Below are 17,909 nucleotides of genomic sequence, written 5' to 3' on the forward strand. Positions count from 1 at the left end.
CTTTGTAGAGTCTCATACAATGGATTTATAAGACAGTGATTCTGCTCCTTACTTAAAGCTTTATTATGTCTTTTTAAGAGAAGTTCATGGAAAAACAAAGACCAATAAAGCTTTTAGACCAAAAAGTGAATGTAACTGTTTGTGCAAGTTTTTTGTGGCAAAGCTGGCAGAGCGAACCAGCATGCATACAGAAAAAAACAACCTTCTTTCAATGGAAGCTTTGGAGAGGATGATGGTTTCCACAGAAATATCAGCCCTTTTTCTCTTCTTCTTTCCATTTCTGTTAACCTTTACTCTCTTCCCCTTCTCCCAAACCTATGTCCCAGCCATTGTTGTTGGGGTCGTCTCTGGAGCTGTCTTACTGGAGGGCTGATTGGCTGCTTGCCAAACCTCTCCATTATTTCTTTGATGCGTGAAAGGTTGGTGTGACTGATAACAAAGTCACATTGGGTCGGCCCCATCTCATAGCCCACCTCACACATTTTACTTGTCAGGGTGTATCCATCTGCTCTGGCTGTCACTTTGTACTCTCCAGGATTAAGCAGGCGCCAGTAGTCACCCTCTGCAGCTGTAAGAGAAAAGAAAATGTAAACCTTAAAATGACCACTTGCTCTATGTATTTACATGCTTATACAGATATTATCATACAGCTCTTCAGAATGATCTGAAAAAGCTCAGTTGATTTGAATGAGCCACCCCAATATTCACAGCTCTGTTATTTCTGTATAATTAAATTAAATTTAATTGTATTTACATAGCACCATAACAATACAATTGTCTCAAGGCACTTTACAGAGCCCAGGGCCTGAATATAATATTTAATATAATGATCGCTGTGAAAAATGAATGACAGCTGTCATTGACAACAGGTTTTGTGCTTTTAATTGACATCTTTCAAATCATTCCGCAAGTAGTCCGGTCACTAAACCTAACGGAAAGTCATTGTAATTTGAAGTCAGCAAGTAATGGGTTGCTTTGCAACACCTGAATTATTATTATTATTATTATTTTACTTTTATTAGAACAAGAACCTTGACAGTGAGTCTCACACAGAATGGCATACATATAATTATAATAACAATATATATTACAAGTCTATACCAAATAAAAAGAAAACACAAATGGCAAAAGAGTTATCCCAATGCGTTCACATAAACCCCTCAAAAAAAGTTCGGAAAAGTTTTTTCAGTCGATTATTCCTCCCCTTTAATAATACCAATTGGTATTGTACTGTATATCGTTGGAAAGCCTGATTAGTCACCTTTACAACGAGGTACAACTTGTAAGGATAGTGCATTCGTGGAATGAGCAACACAGCTAACCGTGTTGGTAGCGGCCCAATTTTGTTTGCCAAAAATCCCCTGCAATATTCTTCTGTTTGTATTCACTCTTGTTTTGAGTTGCTTGGTGGATTTGATGATTCTCCCACAGTATTAAGGAAAAAACAACACATATTGACACTTAATTCATTTTACATTGTCAAGGACCTCAGTAGCATGTGGATTGTGCATTCGTGGTATGAGCAACACCCAAAAATGTTTGCCAAAATGCCCTGCAATATTCTTCTATTGGAATTTAGTGAAATATCGGAATAAGATTCTGGAGCCAGTGGCGATCCCGTATCTCCAAAATCTGGGACCTATCTCCATCCTCCAGGATGACAACGCTCGCCCCCAGAGAGGCAGGATCATCACAGAGTACCTCCAGAACTTGGGAGTGGAGAGGATGGAATGGCCTGCCGTGAGTCCAGACCTCAACCGAATTGAATACTTGTGGGATCAGCTTGGGCATGCTGTACGTGCCAGAGTGACCAACGCAACCATGTTGGCTGACTTGCTACAAATTCTGGTTCAGGAATGGGATGCCAACCCACAGGAGGTGCCAAGCTGTTGTGGCTGCCAAGCTGTTGTGACATGCTACTGAGGTCCCTGACAGTGTAAAATGGGGCCCACTGGTCTGGGCCCACTGGTCCACGCTAGGTGGGTGGGGCTTGAGCCAGTTTACTGTGATCATTTTGTGGGCAATTATCATCATAACTCTGATTATGTACAGTGTGTTTTTCCCTAGCCCCATTGAAGGCATAGTTCCCAAAATCAGCTGCTGTGGGTCAATCGAACTGTCTAAGTTCAAGATCTCCTGTATCTCCCCCTTCACCTCCTACCAGAACTTCTGCAATTTAGGGCAATCCCAGATGTGGGAAAAGTCCCCTATTAGACCACAACCTCTCCAGCAGAGAGGGGAATTCTTCTTGTCATACTTAGCTATTACTAAGGGTGTTTTAAAATATCTTATCCTTAGCTTCCAACTAAGTTATCTCCAGGTTGTACTACTTAAACATTTGTGCCAGGACACCCAAGAGCTTTCCCATTCTTCATCTGCAATAATGATGTTAGCCTCCAATTCCCATTTACCTTTTATATCCAGTGTATCAATAGATGTATCCATATGAATTCTACTGTATAAACAGGATATTTTATGTTTTGTTTGGATTCGATACTCAGCTATCTCCACCCAATACTGTTCAAAATTGCCTGGTGATTCCTTAATTTTTCCCCATTCCTTGTGTGTGGTCAAATAGTGCCGAAGTTGGAAGTATCGGAATAGATCATTAGATTCAATACCATACTTAGCTTGAAGTTGTGCGAAAGCCCTGAGTCATTCCTTCAAATAATTGACTTATTGTCGTCAAACCCTTCTCTCCCCATCATCTTAAACCACTGTCTAATTTAGCAGGCAGAAAATCCGAAAGATCATTTTTTTGTTGCCCTAGAGACAGATAATGATAGATTTAATACCTGTCGTATTTTCTTCCAAACCTTAACTCAGCCAGCGGTTCAATACTCAATGCAAACAAAATAGGAGACACTGGATTTCCTTGCCGAACCCCCTTAAGTTTGAAGAATTGAGAGCAGTGTCCGTTAACTCTAACTCTTGATATTGGTTCTTTAGCCTTTCTGTGACGTGGCGCCGCCTTGAGTGGCAGCCTGTCTAGCAGCTCTCCGTTCCCCCCCCCCCCCCCCCCTATTTGTGCGCTGCTCTACCTAATTGTGGATACTTTTTCGTGGTCTTGTTTTGATGTGATTTTTGAGACCAGCCGGAGCAACGGACACGATCGGCATTTCATTACTGAATTCGTTGCCATGGCGCAGCAAGTGGCAGTCTGTTTGCGCAGCCTGTTTGGGCTGCTCTCCTGCAAAAAAAAAAAGAAAAGGAAAGAAAAACAGCTCTGCTGTTAAAAAGCAGTTTTCATATTCTTGCTTGGTCAGGTGGACGTTATCTTTGAGACCGGCCAGAACTACGAACACGACCAGCAATATTTTAAAAGAACTTAATTGGTTGCCATGGTGCCGCCGCAAGTGGGGACCTGTCTTGGAGGCTCTCCTGTGAGTGGACCATGGCCTGGATCGCGGACTGCCTCGCCGGCTGACCAAAGTGCCTGGGACTGCGGGCTGGCCTGTCGGATGTGCTGGTGAGCAGCACCGACGCCACCCAGGGAACCCCATCGTTCTCCACCATCGGGTACATTGGCAGCGAGGCGGAGTGCAGAACGCTGGTGGAGAGTTTTGTGGGCTCAGCGTCGGAGAGACCAGGGAGCTTGTGGTGGACTACAGGCGGAGCGGGAGGAGGAGCCCCCTAACTAGAGGCGGTTGGGGAGGAGGAAACAAGGATTTTGATATGTTTTATGTGTATGTTTGATTCCCATTCCTGTTGTCCCTTTTATTCACTTCTTTTTCCTGCTGCTATGACACCTGAATTTCCCTAACGGGATTAATACAAGTTTATCTTATCTTATCTCTCTCTTATTTAGAGTGTTAATCCATTTAATAAATGTCAAATTAAATCCCATTTGTTCCATAGTATATTTTAAATATGACCAGTTCACCCTATCAAACGCCTTCTCAGCATCAAGACTGAGAAGCATTGAAGGAAGAACAGAGTCTCTTGCTACTGATTGTACATTTAGAACTCTTCTAATATTATTTGCACCTTGACGGCCCGGTATAAACCCAGTCTGATCAGGATTGATTAAATTCCTTAGGTATTTCTGCATTCTATTCGCTAGTATAGAACTAAGAAGCTTTACATCGCTTCCAAGCAGACTAATTGGCCTATAGGCGCCACACTCCAGTGGATCCTTCCCCTCTTTGTGTATGACTGTTATTATAGCCTCTGACCAGCTCTTGGGTGGGTCATTCTCATGCAATGCATAGTAAAAGAGCCCACAAAGCTTAGGCTCAAGCTCCTTTATAAAGGTCTTGTAAAGCTCTCCTGGCAGGCCATCTGTCCCTGGCGACCGGTTGTTTTTCAGATATCTGATGATTCCTTCTATTTCACTTTCTAAAATTGGGGCCGTCAACTCCTCTACCTCTGCATCTGATAGCTTTACTAAATTAAGATTTTATAAATAACTGGCCAACTTTTTGGAGGAAGCCTGGGCTACTACAGAAGGATGGCATCCACCCCTCTAAAGAGGGTGCTAGCCTCCTTTCTCAAAACTTAAAACACCACCTAGCCAAAACGTACTACTGACAATCAATAACTAGAACTGGACGGCAGACCTATTATCCCACATTAACTTCTGCTGCACCAGTACACTCTCTGCCCATATTAAACCACATACAAACGTTATCCATACCCAGAATACATAAACCCAACGCAAATCACACTAGAAGAAGTATTAATCAGGAAAATCTAATAAAGATACAAACCTTATCAGCACAAAATGAAACTTGCACAATACTAAAACTGGGCCTTATTAACATTCGGTCCTTAACATCAAAAGGTGCACTTATAAATGAGCTGATAACAGACAACAACATCCAAAGACTTTTCCTAACTGAAACCTGGTTAAAACCAGATGAATTCATAGCCCTAAATGAATCTACACCTCCAAGTCATATTAACTGCCACATCCCCTGCAGCACTGGACGTCGAGGTGGAGTTGCTACAATTTCCCTCGCTAATTTATGTATTTCCCCAAGACCTACATTTAAATTTGCATCATTTGAAGTCCTCGTACTTCATCTTATGCATCCAAACTCAAAAGCCACTAACCCGGTCACTCTTGTGACACTATATAGACCACAAGGTCCTTACACTGAATTTTTATCTGAATTTTCCGATTTCCTATCCGCCCTGATTGTAAATTCTGATAAAATCCTGATAGTGGGAGATTTTGATATCCACATGGATAATGAAAATAATAGCCTCACAATTGCATTCCAATCACTGATAGACTCTATCGGGTTCTCACAACATGTAAACACACCAACTCACTACCATAATCACACCATTGACCTTGTATTAACACATGGCCTAGAATTTGGCCGCCCTATAGTTCTACCCCAAAATACTACCCTTTCAGATCACCACCTAATTACATTCAACATGAAATTAGAACTCCGTCCAACATCGGAAATAACCCACTTCTACAGCCGTTGTCTATCCGACAGGACTACAGCTGAATTTATATCAAAACTACCCTTCGCCCTCGCCTCAGCTTAGAGGCTAAAATAAATGGCGTACGCACTCCCCCACCTCATATCGATCTACTAACCGAAGGCGCCATACATGCACTGCACTCAACCCTTGACGCTGTTCCACCACTAAAAAAGAGAATAAGAAAACGGAAAAAACTGGCCCCATGGTACACTGATCAGACTTGTGCACTTAAACAAACCACACGAAAACTAGAAAAAAAATGGTACTCCACCAAACTTGAGGTATTCCTCCTGGCATGGAAGGATAGTCTTCTAAGCTATAAACCAGTACTCTCTGAGGCAAAATCGGCCTATTATTCTTCATTGATTGATAGTAATAAAAACAACCCAAAGTTCCTATTTAACACTATTTCTAGGCTAACAAAAAATCAAAACACAATCGAACATTCTGTTCCCATAATCTTTAGTGGTAATGATTTCATGACCTTTTTCAATAATAAAATCCTTAAAATAAGAGAACAAATTCATAGTCTCCTCCCCCTCTGTGACCCTACACCCCTTCCAAAATGCGCCATGGCAACACCCCCTCAACCGGGGGGTCTCCTTGAATCCTTCGCACTCATTGACCTCCCTGAACTAAACTCCTTGATCCTCTCATCTAAATCATCGACGTGTCTACTATACCCTATCCCCACAAAACTACTTAAACATGCACTTCCCTTATTAAGTGAGACATTACTCAATGTAATGAATAATTCACTTATTTCAGGATACGTCCCACAATCATTCAAAATAGCAGTGATAAAACCATCTCTCAAAAAACCTAACCTTTATCCCGATAATCTAGCTAACTATAGACCCATATCTAACCTCCCTCCCTTTTCAAAAATACTTGAAAAACTAGTAGCTAAGCAACTGACTTCCTTTCTACAACAAAACAAAATTGAAGAAACCTTCCAATCTAGTTTTAGGGCCCACCACAGCACTGAAACGGCCTTAGTCAAAGTCCTGAACGACCTACTAATCGCATCAGATCATGGGTGCACCTCAATAGTAGTTCTCTTAGACCTTAGTGCTGCTTTCGACACTATAGATCATCAAATCCTGTAACAGAGACTTGAACATTACATTGGCATCAAAGGCTGTGCCCTATCTTGGTTTAGATCTTACCTCTCTGATCGCCATCAATTTGTCCATGTCCATGAGAAGTCGTCAAATCACACCAGAGTTAGCTACAGTGTTCCACAAGGCTCTGTCCTTGGACCACTGCTCTTTTACCTTTATATGCTACCCTTAGGTGCTGTCATAAGGAAACATGGCATTAACTTCCACTGCTATGCACCCAACTCTACCTATCCATGAAACCTGATGAAATTGTACATCTACCCAGGATAGAAGCTTGTAAAATCTTGGAAGGCTAACAACTTCCTGCTCCTCAACTCTGATAAAACTGAGGTTATGCTTGTAGGCCCCGATCAATTGAGAACTACACTATCTACCCATCTACCCACACTCAATGGCTTCCCAACACCCAACACTAACATCAAAAACCTTGGTATAACTATCAACCAAGACCTCCTACTTGACTCACACGTAAAACAGATCTCAAAGACATAATTTTTTAATTTACGCAATATTGCCAAAATTAGAAAGGTCCTATCCCTCCAAGATGCAGAAAAACTAATCCACGCATTTATTACTTCCCGCCTCGACTACTGTAATGCTCTCCTGTCCGGATGCAGCATCAACACAATAAAGAGCCTCCAACTTATACAGAACACTGCTGCTCGCACACTTACTAGAACTAAAAAATATGAACACATCTCACCGGTACTCGCCTCTCTGCATTGGCTCCCCGTCAAAAGTAGAATCGATTTCAAAGTACTCCTGCTAACATATAAAGCCCTAAACGACCTGGCTCCAAACTACCTCAAGGAATTAGTCGTCCCCTATTGCCCTCCAAGGCTGCTACGTTCCCAGAGTGTAGGCCTCCTGGTAATTCCAAGAATATCAAAAACCACAATAGGAGGCAGAGCCTTTAGCTACCGAGCCCCCCTCCTCTGGAACAATCTCCCTGCCTCCATCCGAGATGCAGACACAGTACCTATATTCAAATCAAGGCTAAAGACATTCCTCTTTAGTGCATCCTATAGCCAAAAGTAATTGCGTCGACAAATCCATCACCTGCTGTGCCAGCCACCCAGACATATCCGAACACAAATAATGTCCTACGGCATGTCGTACGGCATACAGCGCATGTTGCGACTGTCACCAGCCAAATGGGCATTCTGCCCTGCAACCCTTACAAAGCCTACGACTAAAATCTCCACATATACTAAACCATCTAAAGACATGTAATACCCCCCTCACCAACAAAACTGGGCTATAGACAGCGTATGTTGTACCGTGGCCAGGAGCCGACTCAATCACTCATGTGCCAGCTCGGAAAAAGAAAGGTTTGTATATCTGAGCGCCCCCTCAGCTTTGCGTGTAAGTAATTCGTCCAGAGCAGTTATACACTCCTGTAGTTGTGTCAATATATTTTTGTCCCCAGTTACTCTATGCTCATGTCCCAATCTTTTTATATCACTTTCCAATTGTTTCTCCTTTTCAAGTCTCTGTTTATTTAATTTTAACGGCTATTTCAATACATTTCCCTCTCAGCACCGCCTTAGCCCCATCCCAAAGGGTGGAAGGGGATACTGCTCCATTATCATTTATGCAAAGTATTCTTCTATAGTTTGTTTTAATTGCTCTTGGGTTATCGGGTCTGTTAGCAAAGAGATATTTAATCTCCAGTATTTAAAATGCCTTTCGAAACCCAAGTTCAATTTCAGTCTTACTGGGCCATGATCAGATTCTATAACACACTCCTTAATTTTATGAAGGCTCTGCTTTGAAATGCAAATCAGATCAATTCTGGAGTATGAGCCATGAACCGTAGAGAGAAATGAAAAATCTTTTGTCGTTGGATTCTTGGCTCTCCAGCCATCTTCCAGCCCTAACTCTTCTAACATATGTTTTGCAGCTCTAGCTTTCCTGCTAGGGGGTCCATGGTCTGTAGGTAATTTGACTAATTTCGCATATGACACAATTAAAGGCTCCTCCTAAAATGATGGTACCTTTAGCTTCCCTAGCCAATATGGATGCAACATCCTTAAAAACGAAGGATCATTGTTACGTCAGAGCCCGGACCTGCACCAGCCACGCCCACCTCAGCGCTCTCGCTCACACTCACCGGTGTATTGATCACTCGCACCTGCACTCTCACTCACCTGCACCACATTAAGGTTCACGAGGACTTATCACATACACCTGTCACAGTCCCTTCTTATACCCCACTCACAATACACTCGGTGTCTGGTATCGCACTTCCAAGGTTATCACACGTCTTGCATTCCTGTAAGAATCTCTGTCTTCGCTTGCTCTTAAATTGCTTATTCTCCGTTCTGTTTTTGCTGTGTTAAGTTTAGTTTTGTAGTTACCGAGTTAGACTCGTGTTTTGTTTACCCTCCTGGTTTTTGTTAGATCGCCTTTTTCTTTCAGAGCTTGGCTCTTTGTTTTGATTTCGTGTTCTTGTGAACCCGTTCCTTATTTCACGCAGTGCTGTGAGCCTGCGCCCCTCCTGGGCTGGACTGTTATCGAGGAGCGAACGCGCCTTGTTTAGCCGTTTACAGGTATCCCTGTATATCTGTGCTGCATATCCATTCGCAAAATAATTCATGTAACCTTCAGTGGTCCAGCTACATTCCGTGACAAATCATCTTCATTCGGAGCATAAATATTCATGATGGTCAGATCTATTCCACCTATTTTTCCTATGACTGCTATATACCTGCCCTGAATATCCTTTACTTCCCTATGTACGGCAAGACCACTGGATTTACTAATCAAAATTGCCACTCCTCTCTTTCTACAATTTGGACAAGATGCATAGAACACCTGTCCACCCAATCTCTTCTCAATTTCTTGTGCTCAGCCTCATTTAGGTGAGTTTCCTGTAGTAATCCTATTGAACAATTCATTTTTTTTAACTGAGCTAGAATCTTTTTCTTCTTTATGGGATGATTGATACCTTTGACATTGTAACTGACAACCCTCAAATCAGACATAAATAATCTTGTTTCTCGTTTTTTTTCTTTCCCCTAAAATCCCCTGTGTTTAAAATAAAAAGCCTTACTTCAAAAATTACCTCATTAACTTGTGTGGACTTAACAGACATATCAAGGATAGAAGAACTAAGAACGAACACATTTAAATGAACAAAATAAACACCTTTAACTTCCAAAAACCCAGCTGGCTGAAGAAATGTGTCCACCAGCCCCTGTTGTATTAAAGGCAGAGAGTTGTGACCTCTAACTCTCTCTGGGGAATATGCACAAAGTGCCATACAAACCACAGACCAAAGAACACAACCAATTCCCTGGTGAGGTTTTCGTCCCATCTTGGGTATTATCATACAACACAAAATGGGAGCCTTTCACTCCCTCTTACCTTAAATATCACTCACATATACTCATCACTTAAATTCAGTGTGGCTAGCCGTTTCACATTTCATATGAGGGGATATAATGTCTCATTCCTGTCAAGCGTCAAACTAAGCATCAACTTTCAAAAGTCTGTAAGCGTTAACTGAGCACAAGAGACCTTTTCTCAATCCTGCAGAAAAGACCGTAAATCCGTGTCCCTCAGAGATGCCGCTCCTCTTCCTCTCTTCCCGTCCTCCTGCCTTTGCCATGTCACCCTCGAAAGATCAGGTTCCATCTTCTCTCTCTCACTCACATGCACCACGATGCCCAACTCCCCAAGGGTCGGCAGACCCTCTACCAGCGTTGGAAAAGTGTTCACTCCCGTCTCCAGGGAAGCAACATCCAGCCCGAATCCCCTTCTCCTTCAGCTGCTTTATAACTCCACGTACCCGCGCTCTTTTCCTCTGTACTTCCGGAGAGTAATCTTGGTCGAAGTATATGAGCTTTCCCTGAAACTGGACTTGTTTCTGCGTCCATGCTTGTCGTAGAGCCGCTTCTTTCACTGTGTAGTCCTGAAATCTCACAATGATGGAGCGCGGAGGTGCAGTATTGTCTGGTTTTAGCCCCAAAGATCTGTGCGCCCTCTCAATGTGAACATTAATTTCAGGCGGTAGCTGCAGCGTAGTTTTAATAAGTTCTTTTACAAATCCAGCCATATCTCTTTTCTCACTTTCTTCAGGGACTTGATAGATTCTGAGATTGTTGCGGCGCATTCGGTTCTGCAAGTCAACACATAGGTCACCGCCTCACATCTCACCAGGTGCCGGAGCACCCGCTCATGCCGTTGACTAGTGTCTTCAGATACGCCGTCTCTGGTCTCCGTCTCTTCAACCCTCTGTTCGATATTCTCCATCTGTGGTTTTAGATCCGTTACCGACGTTTCCAGTCTAGACAGCGAGGCTTTGGTGCCAGTAAACGACTCCTGATTTTCTTTCCTTAATTCTTTCAGTTCTCGAAGTATCTCCGCCATGTTTATTGCTCCTTCTTCGCCACTAGCGTCGCCCGGGGCAACGTTAAACAGCGGCCCTTTTTTTCCTTTTGCCTCTTCTTGGGATTTTTGCTGCTTCCCTACTTTTCTTGTATCTCTGGACATGGTCATATCTTCCCTTAGGACTAAACTTATCCCATTTATCGTAAGAATATTATTATAATCTTGCAAACAGCCAAACCGCACTGAGTTTAGAGGGAGCTAACACTCCTTGCGACTTTCTCAGAACAAGGCGTCACCGGAAGTTCGCAACACCTGACATTTTAAAGTTCTATTTACGGGAAGAACCATTTTTTCTTAACGGATCATGAAACGGCAACATAATCATTTAAAAGAGGTATTTTGGAGGACTGTCTTCTATCATTTTGGCAAGTAACCATATAAAAAGCGAGATAATGTATAGTCTGGCTGTTGTTATCGAAAAATACATCCCTTCATGATGTTCTTCCCATCAGGATTTCACGTCCGTGCATGATCGCTGCTCCTCTAGAGGGAGACGTCTCTCCTAGAACACTGTAAACATTCACCTTTCACCTGCACCGGGCTTTGCCGGTTCTGCCGCTTCGATTTCGACTTCCTATTTAAACATTGAGCGTCCCTCCACCTTTACTCTGTCATGAGGTTCCGGGAGTACATGTTTGAGATCTCTCAGATCTTTCTTGAAGACAGATGTGAGTATTGTTAGAATCTATCTCCTTTGTGTAAGCGTTAGCACTCAACTGACGTGGGCTGAGCTAGCCTTGTTATTGAATGACTATGTGTTTGCCTGTATGTCGCAGACGTGAACATTCCTTTCTTTTTTTTGGATTACTTTGCCGTTGTGGATTATTCATAGATGCCATGTGACGTCACTGTGTCTAAGCGCTGCCATCTTTGTGTCCGAAAGTCAAGCTGAGCGTCATCCACAACATAGACATAGTCAGTCAAAACCCATAGAAAGTTAAAAATGCCCGGAATATGTTGTGCTGATGGATGCGACACTAGTCGCGAAAATAACCCAAATAAACTATTTAATTGTATACCAAAAGATTTAGATTGGCAGAATAAATGGTTAGCTATAAATGGTTGGCTGCAAATTACAAGAGACAACTGGCAGCTAACAGCTAACTCCTGATTGTGCAGTCAACACTTTGTATTTTCCCACTACTATCCATGGAGATGTTGATTTTGTGTTCAGAGCCTGGGAATGACTGACATGTTAAGTGAAATGCAGCACGTTGATACAATTGTGAACAATTGCTGTGCCTTTTCAGAGCTAAACTCGTTATTATTATTATATGATTACTACATATTATTATATATGACTTACTAACTACTATTGAGTACAAAAACCGTATAATACAATGGGAATACTGGTTCAGTCGGACACAAATATAGCGGCAGGCTTCATGGAAGTGATGTCTTTGGTACCCATGAATACCGTGTCATAAACTGTGTCAACCGTCTCGTACTAGAGAATGTGAACTGGAGTATCTACTGTGGGTAGAACACTGCCAGCTCTGCGCTGTGAGACCCACAGTATACAGACAAGAACCTTTCAGTTTTTCTCGTGTGGATTACACTGTCAGTCAACAGACAAGAACTCTAACGTATTTCTCATGTGGATTATATGGTCAGCATACAGACAAGATCTTTACCGTGTTTCTCGTGTGGATTATACTGTGGGTTATATAACCTGTTCTGTTCTGAGGAAACTCAGAGTTAATAAACTTGTTTGCATTTCAACCTGCATTCTGCGCTTGTGCTTCAGACCTAGCCTTATACACGATTGATTTTAAGCTGGACTAAACATTATCCCTTATGTTTAAAATACAAAGAGAACACATACTAAGAAACACATAAGAAAACTGTTAGTGTCCTTTTACCGCTGCTCTGTGGAGTCAGTGTTGAGCTGTGGCATCTCGGATCTCGGTGTGGTTTGCCAGCTGCACGGCAGCAGAAAGAGAGGCATTCCAGAGGGTCATTAACACTGCACAACAAGTTATTGGATGCTCTCTTCCACCTTTTGAGGACATCTACAAAACATGTTGCCCTCAGGGAGACACTTCAGGACCATCAGAGCCAAAACAGACCCAGAGCTGTCATCACACTTAACACTGCACAAACTGTGTATTTGTCTCTCTGTTATGCAATATGTCTTGTGTTTTACTTGTTTTTATCTAAGCTTGGTATTTGAGTAGTGTAAATCTGTATAGTTCAGTCTAGATTTTTATTGTTTTTGTTTTATACACTTCAACTGCCCTGAGTTTGAGAGCTTCTACCTCAATTACGATGTACTTGTGCAATTACAATAAAGATATTCTATTCTATTCTACATACAATTAAATGCATTTCTATTTAGTTTATTTTTGTTATTTTTTGCACGTGAGCCGATTACATTACCCCTTTAATGCAGCCTTTAATTGCTTTGATGTGGAACATACTGTATGCTGGTTGCTGGAGAAGAGAAAGGGCTACTGATGTAACATTTATTTGTATCTTTTAACAATAATTTTGACACGGAAAGCTCATTCAAGGCTGAGTGAAGGTCCCTAGCCACAAAAGATCCTGACAGAAGGACCCCCGACCCTAAATCCTTGTATGAGGAGATAATCATCAAAGACAGGATCAGGATGGGGGGAAAGATAGGAAGATGCACTTAATGAACTTTTAAATGGGCATTTTTCAGAAACTTGACATGGCTTTTACTTGAATTCCTGACATCATTTTCAAGATTTGTTGTGTGAAATTAAAACAATTTAAAAGCTTTTGTGATGGAGAATCTAAGGAATGAAATACCTCAGTCATCATTTTTGGGGAATTATGGCTGGTTTTACCATTCCGGGTCACATTGAATATGTTTGTTTTCAGATGTCTTACCTGTGCGAACATCATGATTTATGCCTTCCACAGAAATGATGGCATTGGTAATGCCCCTGCCCTTTACATCTCTCACCACTCCCTTAATTCCACGATGCACCTGTGTATGACACAGATATAGGACACATGAAAACAGGGCCAGATACATTACAAATCAGGGGTGAAATGCATGCGGGGGTTCTCCCACTGCAACCAATCAATGCAGTGCTTCAGAAACATGGACGGGAGGGGTGAGCACAAATATCAACAACCTTTCACGAGGACTGCAACATTAACAGGCTTTCAGTCAGAAACAAATGTATTGCATACGTACGTTTTAAAATATTGATATCCTTTATGATAAGCAGAAGATTTTTCACCTTGACAATGTTTGTCTGAACTGAAATAACTTAAACTGAAACAATGATAAATTAAAATGAAGTAAAAGTGAGTCCATGAAATTAAAAATAAACTGAAAATAAAGAAACCACTAGGCAGGCACCTCTGGTTGATTTGACATGGAAAGTCTCAATTACTTGCATTACCATCCTTACGTATGTATACCCAAATGTGATGGTGTCAGCAGATTCATTAACTTCTACATTGAAAATGGCTGCGGGTAATAGTACTTCCCAAGAAAACGGCAGAGGAGTATGATGTAATGCTATTCATGATGATGGTTTGTATGTCTGTGTGAGTGCACATGTGACTACAGATAAACGTCTTCTGTACCTGCTCCATGAAGACCAACAGAGATTCACGGTTGTTCTCCCACTCCTCTGGCAGCTCAGTCTCATGGGGGAATTTGTCGCATCCCACAAACATGGACAACTCAAAGCAGTTTGTATGCAGGTAGCTAAAGTCATTCATACCTGCCAATTAAGAACAACAATTTTCAGCCAGCTTTATGACGAAAACACTTTCTACATGATTTAATATCAACATTATCATCACTACACTATCATTTCGGAACACTGTATAAGGATATCGATTTTATATGTACACAGATTTACTGGAATGACTGACATGTTAAGTGAAATGCAGCACGTTGATACAATTGTGAACAATTGCTGTGCCTTATCAGAGCTAAACTCTCCTGACTAAGCTAGAGTGCTAATAGTTAGCAAGCTGCTAGCGAACTTTACTGAAGGCTTTAGCTACACCTAGCTAGCCCACATTGGCACTCTTAACCACCACTAAAATAAATCGGTTGATAATCGCTGTTTGAGTAACTTAGATGTCCTGTGATGACATACATGTGTTTTGCCTCCAATTGCCATTTATTGGTGTAGTCCTGCAACTGCATATGTCGGGAAAAGGCAGTTGTGGCAGACGTTTCACAGACTTTAAGGGGCAAAATAAAGTTGACGGTAGTAAATATGGATCGCAGCCAATAATCGATGTTTTTTCTAAATATCGCCGTCTTTCTGCCTCATTCAGATGTGCTATGTTCTTAGTCATGACTGTTCGCTAGCTAATTATGAAAGCTAACAATACAGTTATTTTATTACCGTTATTATTATTATATGATTACTATATATTATTATACAGTGGGGAAAATAAATATTTGAACCCCTCGCGATTTCACAAGTTTGGCCACTTGCAAAGAAATGTGTGATCTATAATTGTAATGGTAGGTGTAAATTAACAGTGAGAAACAGAATATCAACAAAAAAAATCCAGAAAAATGCATTTTATAACATTTATGACTTAATTTGCATTTGATGCAAAAATTCTGACATCAAATGAAAACTATCAATACTGTTATGTGAATATGTGAATATTATTTACTCTTGAGCTTGCCCATTTTGTTATCATACATCTAAAATTATTATAGCAATTTGTGGCTTTGTAACTTGTGGTTCCTTTCTGTATAAATAAAATTAATATATAAATTGAAAGAATGTGGAGAGATGCTGACTCCCTGCTGCAGTATGCCAGGCGGCTCCATTGGTGGTGCTGTCTTCCTTAGCAAAGTCCTCAGTGTGGCACACACGGCGGCTGGCATCAGTCATGAGTCGGTGCGTGGACGCATAGGAAAAAGACAGCCAGCCGAAGATATGGTCATCTGGTGTGGGTGTTTGCTCCTGTGTTATCCCATGTGAGCGTGTGCGGTCATAGGGATAGGTCACGACAAGCTCCCCTCCCTGCAGGTTGCCACCTAGTACAAATGGGATCTTCTCCATCCAGGAAATTAAAGCCCGTGTTTCCATGGCAACCTGTCCATAACCAAAATGAATAATGATTGATATGACACACAGCTAAACAATGTTGCATTGGATACATAATGAGCAATTTGTAGAATTTTAGAATGCAACTCACTTCTTATGTTAATGAATAGACAACAACTGAAATAAGAGTTCCACAAAATCAAAGGGAACAGATTCTGACTGTCAAAATTTCAGTCCAGCTACTCAAACCAAGTGCTGGGCTTAGGAGTTATGTTAAAAGGTTTGTGGTAATGTCGGAGGAACTGACTAGAGGAGGAGGAGGGGAGGTCCGTTAGAATAGCAGTAAAGGGGGCACTGTAGCTCACACAGTAGCCTCGACCACATTCGGGCTTGAAGCCCACGGAGCAGGGGCGCCTGCAGAAAAAAATTCTGAGGTACGCACAGAGCCACCAACGCCCCCCCCCCCCCCCCCCCCCTCCAAAAAAAAAAAAACCGCACGCACATTCACACACACGCGGGCAAATAATGGGTTACAGGCAAAACGCATTGCCCTTCGAGTTTAAGTTAATTTTCCTTCTGCATATTGTTTTAGTACTTTTTCACTGTCGATTTCTAAATCTGTGTGAATATTCATGAGAGCAAGTCCGGCCCGACTTTTGTCAGTAGTGTCATCATACTTCGTATAGGCTATGTCTTAAGACGCCTCATTGTACTGAATGACCGCTCAGCAGACGCTGTGGATGCAATTAATGTTTGGGCAGAAATGTGCCTATACCTCCAGGGCTCGAACTTTCCTCGTCTGCATCGCCACAATGCGAGGCAGAGAAGGGTCAATATCCAGCTTGGCTGCCAAGGCACTTCCCTGCTCCAATAACCTATCAAAACCGGTCTTTCTCTTTCCTTCGAGCAGCCGTACCAAGGCGGTTGCATTAGTTGGTAACTCGCAGTCCGGGCTTTGCAAACTGTTGCTGAGAGGCGTAAGATACTGAAGCAAACCCTGAATAACAGTAATGCTGATAATAATGTAAAATGACAGGGAGTTCGCAGGACCGCAACTTTTTGCGTGCCTCTCTGTCTGCAGTTTCCCTATTGTAATAAATATGCGTTCATAATATTTGATTACAGTGGAAATGCATGCGTCGTGCTGGGACCAGCGTGTGTCACATAACTTTTGTAAGCGTTTGTTTGTGCTTTCATCACTATTCGTTTGTTATGTGCATTGTACACTATGGCCAGGCTCATCGCATGATTTCAGACTCTTTTTTATTTTTTTTTTCGCGTAGCAGAAGGTACGCAGAGTGCGTGCAGCTGTACGGCTGCAGGCGCCACTGCCACGGAGGACACAGGTTCGAATCCGGCCTGATGTCATTTCTCCTGTCCACTCCCCACCTCTTCTCCCACTCATTTCCTGTCCCACTCTTAACTGTACTATCAATTTAAAAAGGCATAAAAAGCCCAAAAATAAATCAAAAAAGAATAGCAAAAGAATAGGACATAAACGTAAGGTATACTTATGGTAAATTAAAAGGAATGTTAGTGGGACTCTCATGGTTGTTAGCTTATTAGATCATGTTGATGTGCGTTGACTCATTACGAACCGTGGCATTTTTAGACTGGTACCACTCAGGAATAGGCACATGATGGTTTCGAACCTTACGCGGGACCAAGTTCCGGATTTCTGCTTCCCACAGGATGGAATTCAGATCTGGGAAGTTGTGATGTATGTCAAAGCCATCCTGACTCCAACGTCCTACAGACCAGCCCCCCAACTCTGATCCCTAAAGGACAAGACAATAGGTAAGCAGACATTCCACCATATGTCAGTTAAAATATCCAGTTCTGGCCAAACATTGTTCATTGCTAAATTTGCTAAGCATTTGTTGCCCCATAATATTGACAGGCCATCAGGGTCTGCTAACCATTTTCTCAAGACTGAAGGAAA

The 17,909-nt window shown here is 42.0% G+C and overlaps 1 protein-coding gene across 1 annotated transcript in view; it reads right to left on the reverse strand.

Moving 5' to 3' along the window:
• Window positions 1-260: 260 nt before the first annotated feature.
• Window positions 261-17,909, reverse strand: part of cpxm2 (carboxypeptidase X (M14 family), member 2) — a gene marked incomplete at its 5' end in the record, with an annotated part of 119,773 nt that continues 102,124 nt past the window's right edge. Inside the window, 5 exons of the mRNA XM_080833800.1 lie at window positions 261-568; window positions 13,818-13,917; window positions 14,529-14,668; window positions 15,718-16,015; window positions 17,566-17,745. Coding sequence (XP_080689926.1) covers window positions 291-568; window positions 13,818-13,917; window positions 14,529-14,668; window positions 15,718-16,015; window positions 17,566-17,745 — 996 coding nt within the window. The 3' untranslated portion in view covers window positions 261-290. The remainder of the gene's footprint in view (window positions 569-13,817; window positions 13,918-14,528; window positions 14,669-15,717; window positions 16,016-17,565; window positions 17,746-17,909) is intronic.

Source organism: Sprattus sprattus (assembly GCF_963457725.1).
Source record: "Sprattus sprattus genome assembly, chromosome: 3".
Lineage (NCBI taxonomy): Eukaryota > Metazoa > Chordata > Actinopteri > Clupeiformes > Clupeidae > Sprattus > Sprattus sprattus.